This window comes from Nanorana parkeri, unplaced genomic scaffold (assembly GCF_000935625.1).
Source record: "Nanorana parkeri isolate BGI_ZX_2015 unplaced genomic scaffold, ASM93562v1 scaffold330, whole genome shotgun sequence".
Lineage (NCBI taxonomy): Eukaryota > Metazoa > Chordata > Amphibia > Anura > Dicroglossidae > Nanorana > Nanorana parkeri.
In genome coordinates this window covers 615,524-623,084 of record NW_017306598.1, presented here as the reverse complement: position 1 = coordinate 623,084, position 7,561 = coordinate 615,524, and the positions used below count along the sequence as shown (strand labels likewise).

Sequence of the window (7,561 nt, the reverse complement as noted above, 5' to 3'; positions counted from 1 at the left end):
TAAAGCAAATAAGTAAATAAAAAAATATTGCTGCCTTTTAGGGTTTTTTTTATCCTTTATTTAATTCAGGCCTATAGCAGGGGTGCACAACAAATGCTTTCCAAGCCGATGCCAGTCCTAGGTTTTTTTATAATACAGTTTACTTTGAACTGGACATTACCTGATGGCAAATGGGCCATATATTAGCAGCTGAATTTTTAATGGCTTTGAATATTTGATGCATCTAACAGACTAGCTATGAGATAACAGATTGGAAAGTGATCAGCTGCATGAATCATTATAGCAGCCGGTCAGCATTAAGTTTTATAACGGCTATTATATTAAGGCCACAATAGTAAACATAACATTGTATGGTTCTTTGCATATTTCGGAGAAAACTTTTTTGTGCAGTACTATTAATAACAGTATTGTCTGTTTTTAAACTTACCCCAGCTCCCTTTTCACCTGGTGGTCCTTCCTTTCCGGGGTGACCCTAAAAGACAAAGGAAAATAATTATTAAACAGCTATTTCTGACATCAAGTTTATTAGTGAACTGCTAATACTCATAGAAAACAGTGCTAAGAAAGTCCCCTTTTCAATTTTGTTAATGTAAATCTGCCTCTATTTTGCATTCCCTGGTTCTTCCTTAACCCTCCCTCCCCTCATCCACATGCTAATGGCATTTGTAAATAAAACATTTCCGTTTTAATACATACCAATATTGCTATTTTTTGCCCACATTGCTTCTCTATGCAATGCAGACAGATCATGGCTAGTGGGAGTAGTTTACCCCCCCCCATCCACATGCTAATGGTATTTGTAAATAAAACATTTCCATTTTTATTACATACCAGTATTGCTATTCTTTGCCCGCATTGCTTCTCTATGCAAAGCAGGCAGATCATAGCTAGTGGGAGTAGTGGCAGGGTGCTTTACATAATTCCTAAAAACATCACAGCACCTTGCCTAAGTATTCATCTCAAGAGCCCTCAGCCCTGGTGAAAGCAGTGGACTGACTATTGAGAGGAGTTATGCAAATATGCTTTGATGGGTGGAGGTCAGTCATGAGAAATGGGCATTCATGGGCAGACTGCATTTGATTGAAAAACGCCTTAGAAAATGTTCTCAAGAGATGCTGAGCCTGCATGACTGAAATAACTTATATACAATGAATGAAAGGGGCGGGCCAGAGCCACTAAAGCTAGGGAGGACCGTGCTAGATAATGTTGGATGCTGTCCAGCCAAGAAACGACATGGGATTTATCTGACTTGCTGAAGCTTCTAATACACACTGTGAAAACTGTACAGTTTGCAGTAAAATCAGAGTAAGCACTTTTAGTTCAGGGGAGGTGCCTGTACAACTGTGAAAGACTACAGGTAAGGCTGAAATGTAGCTTTTGGTTTTCCTAATGCATCGGTTATCCACTGGAGCCACATACTACAGAGCTCCTCCCATGTGCTGGTGTGTCTACTTCCTAAAACCTGTTCCGTGTTATTTCCTTTCTCTTTGTATACTGCATCACCAATTGATTTTAAATGGGATTGTTGGGAGCTCTTTGCTCTTAATACATTGCTCTTTCTAAGTGTAAAAGACAGCAAGGAGCTTGCAGTGGGTGTATTTGGGAACACCTCCTCTGTATTACAGTTAAGCACTAGGGGTTTCCAGAACACCAGTTTCTGAAGAGACTATGATGGACTCGTGCACTAAAATGCTTGGATCAAAAAGTCAAGAGTAGCTAGAATGTGTTCCCTATGTACATTGTAATGCTTAGTTTTTCATTTTGCCTAGAGTATAACTTTAAAATTATTTTGAGATTTATATGTCCCATGTTCTCCTTTAGAGAATGAAGCAAAGATTACAGTTAAAGATTTATATTAGATGTAATATTAAAATTATGTTCTTAACTTGCTGAGTACTGAGCTAACTGAAGAGAAGTAAACTCCAGCTCAGTGCACACTACATTTATCTCTCCACAGGGCCTTTTTATGACAAATCAGAAAATTGCACAAAAAATTATAGTGCACATTTCGAGATTCTGGTTATATTAATATATAATGGTTTTAGATTGTTTGTGATTAACCCATAAAAACAGATACAGCAACTGGGGCTTGAATCAGAAAAGGTCAATAAACCGATTGTTAATAGCATATTCATTACTGCATTTTTGCTCGTTCTCATTTGATTACTAACTGACACTAAAAATAAAATGCAACATTAAAAAATTTAAAGTGGCAAACTAGGATTAATAAAATATACATTCAAATCCAAAAATGTTTTTTCAAAGAAATATGTTCTACTAATCTCTAAAACAGGCAAATTATTATATATATTGTAGATAACGGGACTTTTTTAATTTCTTAAACAATAAACTTACTTAAACTAAAAAAATAAAACTTACTTAAACTAAAATACTTTGTATTCCGCTACTGATACATAAACTTTCAGCACTGAGAGATCGAGTAGCTTTCAGTGCAAAGCTTCACTTGAAGTGAGAGATAAACATTTATTGGAGCATTGATCCGTGCTTTGATTTATTTTCCATTCATTTTCAGTGGGGCCTCAACTTGCATCCATGGACCAAAACACTTACCCTTATGTCAAATTAAAATAGATTTACACCCTCTCTGAATGGCATTTAGTTTACTAGAGCTCTGTGGATCCTAATGTCATGCCATGCCATTTTTTAAATACTTGTTTCCCCTTTTTATTTTTTGTTGTATCTTAGTGCTCATCAGTCTCTTTGCAGCCATTTTCTATCCCCATACACCCCAGTGACGGCTGACTGGCATTTCTCAGATTGGGTTTCCTGATGGTAAAAAAGTGGGCCATATCTCTGCAATGTGTGTTAAAAGCCACATGCCAGGGTGACAGGAGCACAAATGGCAGGCAAGGGCACAGTCCTGTGACTGTACAACAGTAAGTGCCTAAACAAGGACCTCAGCAGAAAAATTACCAATAATTATGTGAATAAAAGCTTATTATATATTGAAAATGACTTCTGAAGTTACATTGATGTGTTAAAGTTTATGTAAGAGTTTATTGAATGGTTTATTGAAAGAAGACCAACCTTTCCTGTGTGTTAGAACCAGGCCCTTATTGGAGAGAAGGTTCAGAATTCTCCCTACTGTCGGATTATCTTCCATTGCAAGTGGTAGAAATGGATAATATTTTTGTATTTTACTTACTGGGGGTCCATCAGATCCAGGTAATCCAGGCAGACCAGGCTTTCCATGAGGACCCTACAGATAAAAGCAGAGTTATCAAATACCAAATATAAAAAAATCTAATAATTATACATATTACATTATAAGTATACTCATTAGATACATAGAAATTGCAGCAATGAATAATCAACTAATGTATCCTTGTTTATTAAAAGGCTAAGTGAATTGTGATATTGTGTGACCTATACAACTGATTGTCTTAACAATTGTGTCCTTTGAAATATATTAAATAGGTTGGCTTTTAAGCTCCTTAGAAAAGTTGAATAAGTCCAAGTAGACATTCCTTACACCTGATGAGAACTGATGCCCCTACCTAAGGGGTGCATTTATCCAAATAGCTCAATATATAAAAGTCTTAAAGAAGCATTTTCATCAATGCGCTTCTTTAGAGGAATGGTGCCTGCAGATTCTGAAGCTCTGATGTTGTCTTAACCATTCCTGTTAACAGGTGCAATACGCAGGCATTTGAAAGATGGATGAGTCGCAGACAGAGTGGGGCAATCACATCATGGATACTAAGGGCTCTTGTGCACTTGGCATTCATGTACCAAAACCATAGGATGGCCATAGATGGGTAGTTTATTGTCAATTTCAAAGAGAAATCTGCCATCTTGGTCACAATTTGCTTGAATCTGCTGTAATTGTTTTTTTCTGACTTAGAGCAGCTTTTTCCTTTTGGATCAAGAACAGTGAGAGGATCATTCCATTTTCTTTTCGGATAAAGCAATAATCCTTGCTTAGCAGCAGGGGTGATTCACCATTCTGAAATATCTCTTTGATTGGTTGACAAAATGTATCTTTGATTGCTGACAAGAACCTTCTCATATGTTTGTTAGCTTCTGTACTAATCAGTTAACTCTAAGATCAGGTTGTGTTGATATCAACATTTGGTATGTACAAGCCCAATTCCAAAAAAGTTGGGACGCTGTGTAAAATCTACATAAAACAGAATACAATGATTTGCAAATCTCATAAACCCATATTTTATTTGCAATAGAAAACATATTAAATGTTTAAACTGAGAAAATGTACCAATTTTAGAAGAGAAGGTAATTTTGAAATTGATTGCAGCACTTGGGACAGGGTGACAAAAACATGCAAAGTAAGTGGTACTAGCAAGGAAGAGCTGGAAGACCTAATTAGGTTAATTGGCAACAGGTCAGTAAGATGATTGGGTATAAAAAGAGCATCTTAGAGAGTTAGAATAAAAATTGTTGAACAAGTTAAGAATAATGTTCCTCAATGAAAAATTGCAAAGACTTTAAATATAACACTATCCACAGTACATAATATCATCAAAAGATTCAGAGAATCTGGATAAATCTCTGTGCGCAAGGGACAAGGCTGAAATGCAATATTAGATGCCCAGGCTCTTTGGGTCCTCAGACGTCACTGCATTAAAAACAGTAATCATTCTGCGATGGACATCACTGCATGGGCTCACCTTCTCTGGGCCAAAGCTTATTTAAAATGGTCTGTTGCAAAGTGGAAAACTAATCGAAATTTGAAATTCTTTATGGCAACCATGGGAGCCGTGTCCTCCGGACTGAAGAGGAGAGGGTGCTTCTGGCTTATCAGCGCTCACTTCAAAAGTCTGCATCTCTGATGGTATGGAGGTGCATTAGTGTTTATAGAATGGGCAGTTTGCACATCTGGAAAGGCACCATCAATGCCGAAAGATATATCCAGGTTTTAGAGCAGCATATACTCCCATCCAGATGATGTCTTTTTCAGGGAAGGCCTTCCATATTTGAGCAGGACAATGCTATACCGTATACTGCATCTATGACAACAGCATGGCTTCATGGTAGAAGAGTCCGGGTGCTTAACTGGTCTGCCTGCAGTCCACACCTTTCACCAATTGAAAATATATGGCACATCTTGAAACGAAAATTATGACAAAGAACACCCAAGACTATTGAGCAGTCAGAATCTTATATCAGGCAAGAATGGGCCAACATTCCTCTCTTAAAACTCCAGCAACTGGTCTCCTCAGTTTCCAGACATTTACAGAGTGTTGTTAAAAGAAGAGGGGATGCTACACCCTGGTAAACATGGCCCTTTCTCAGTTTTCTTGAGAAATGTTGCTGCCATCAATTTCAAAATGACCTTATTTTTTTCTTAAAATGGTAATTTTCTCAGTTTAAACATTTGCTATGTTTTCTTTTTTTCTATTGTGAATAAAATATGGGTTTATGAGATTTGCAAATCATTACATTCTGTTTTTATTTAGATTTTACACAGCATCCCATTTGTTTTGGAATTGTGGTTGTATATGATTGCCACTAAACAAAATGGAATGGACAGATTCAGATATGCTACCCTTAGCTTGAGTCTCTAAACAAATGCAAGTATTTGTTCACACAACATTGTTTCTGAATGATCAAATGATTCGAATTTAGTTTTCACATGCAAAAATCAATACGATCATTAAGGGTTTGAATACTCCATGCCCGTTGAGCTGCATTTTTCTGCACACCACCACACATGTATGATGTGAACAGGGCACATAGAAAACAATTGTTTTCTATGTGCCCTGTTTTCATTATACATGTGTGGTGGTGTGCAGAAAAATGTAGCTCATTGGACATGGTGTATTCAAGCCCTGTAATCTTATTTTAAGCAAGTACCTCTTGATATGAAAGGTAAGTTATAAAAAAAAAATCAGATTACTGGTGGTACTATGGTCAGGTTTACATTTAAATATGTGTCTATTTTAAACAGTAAAAAAAAAAATATAATTATCAAAATAAAAAAAAACATTATTTTTCTACCAAGGGCACACAAACTTTCATCATCAACTTTCTGGACATACAGAGAGCCCATACTGTACTTTTTTTACATCTTCCAAAAATTGCCATAGAAAAAAAGGTGAGGCAAATTCCTAGTTACATCCCTGACTATATTACCATATTCAGTATAACATATAAAGCAAGATTATAGGTAAATTAAGTTTAAAAGCATATTTTGATGCATATTTATATTTTCTGCACATGTGATAATGAATATAGGTAGCAAAAACATTTCCTTTCAGGTCCTTAATATTTGGTTTCCCAGTTTCAATAAACAAACCAGACTTTGACCCTACCTTATCGCCAGGGGGACCGATGGGGCCTTGGGGACCAGGAAGACCCTGCAAAGAAAGAAAACATTATATATCAGGATCTCATTTATCACTGTGAGCTGAGAACAGACCTGCACTTCATAACATAGCTACACTGTGCAACATTCCTGAAGCCACACTCAGCAGCCAGGAGTCAGCTGTACAAACCCTCATTATTCTCACGTTTACTCCTGAAGTCTCCTCACTGGGAAGGTGCTCTCTCAGTAATGAAATTTGTTTCAAATGTTTATCTCTACAAGGAAACAATTTATTACCAATCACTAAAGACTGATAATAAACCAACTTAAATTAATCCTTTGTTAAAAACTTTAATCTGTGCTGTTTTTTTATTATAATGTATAAATACATATATCAACCAATATATGGATGTTAAAGGTATTGCTAATCAGTCTGCGCTAGAATATGGAAATGTTTATTTGAATTGTGTCAATATACACATAATATTGTTTTCATTCGGATTAAAAAAAAAAAAACTTTTTATCCCAAAAGCAGTGCAAAGAACGCTGCTGGCCTGTAATGCAGCAATTAATAGCAACCAGATTTCAGTTTTCTGTAGCCAGTTTTTATGGAAATGTTTTGGTTTAAAGGGCATGTAATAGAGGGAAGTTTATCTTATTTTCAGGCTTCCTCCAGGCAGGCTGTGGTAATCTCGACAGGTACCAGAAAGTGGCTCCACTACTTCAGTATATGCCCAGCCAAAACTTCATTTTTAGTTTATTGCTGTTTATGTTCCACTTGCAGATTTTCCCTCACTTCCTGTCTGGTGGTACTTTTGTCACTGTGATAGTAAGTCAGAAGAAATCTGTCTAACAGACCACCTGGTAACAGTAAAAATGCAACAGCGGTTCTAATCCTTTTCCACTCTATCCAAGATTGAAAATGGATTAACTGGATATACACTTAATGATTATTGGTAATTAAATGTTAGTGTTTTCTGTCAATCAGGTAGTATATCTTGGAAAGTTAAAGAATATTAAAAGAGAAATGTCATCTAATTTTAGTAAATTTTTATCTGCACTATTCTTTTTACCACATCAGTGTAATAGATAGATATTGCATTCTCATCTGAAAAGGTTATTAAAATGTATGTGGATTAGTTTATTCTGTCTTAGCTTGCAAACTCTACCATGCAAACCCTTACGGTTTCCTAGCTCAGTCTAGAAGGGGAGAAGAACTGATCTTTCGCTGTTGCATTTTCAGTTGTTTCTAAAGTTCTCTCCCCACCCTGTGAT

General features: G+C 36.3%; 1 protein-coding gene across 5 annotated transcripts in view; it reads right to left on the bottom strand.

Moving 5' to 3' along the window:
- The window catches only part of COL11A1 (collagen type XI alpha 1 chain), a 199,621-nt gene that overhangs the window by 80,339 nt on the left and 111,721 nt on the right, over positions 1-7,561 (bottom strand). For all 5 annotated transcript variants that reach the window (XM_018558297.1, XM_018558298.1, XM_018558302.1 and 2 more), the window contains 3 exons: positions 6,294-6,338; positions 3,167-3,220; positions 428-472 (listed from right to left, as the gene is read on the bottom strand). In XM_018558297.1, the coding sequence (XP_018413799.1) occupies positions 428-472; positions 3,167-3,220; positions 6,294-6,338 (144 nt within the window). The remainder of the gene's footprint in view (positions 1-427; positions 473-3,166; positions 3,221-6,293; positions 6,339-7,561) is intronic.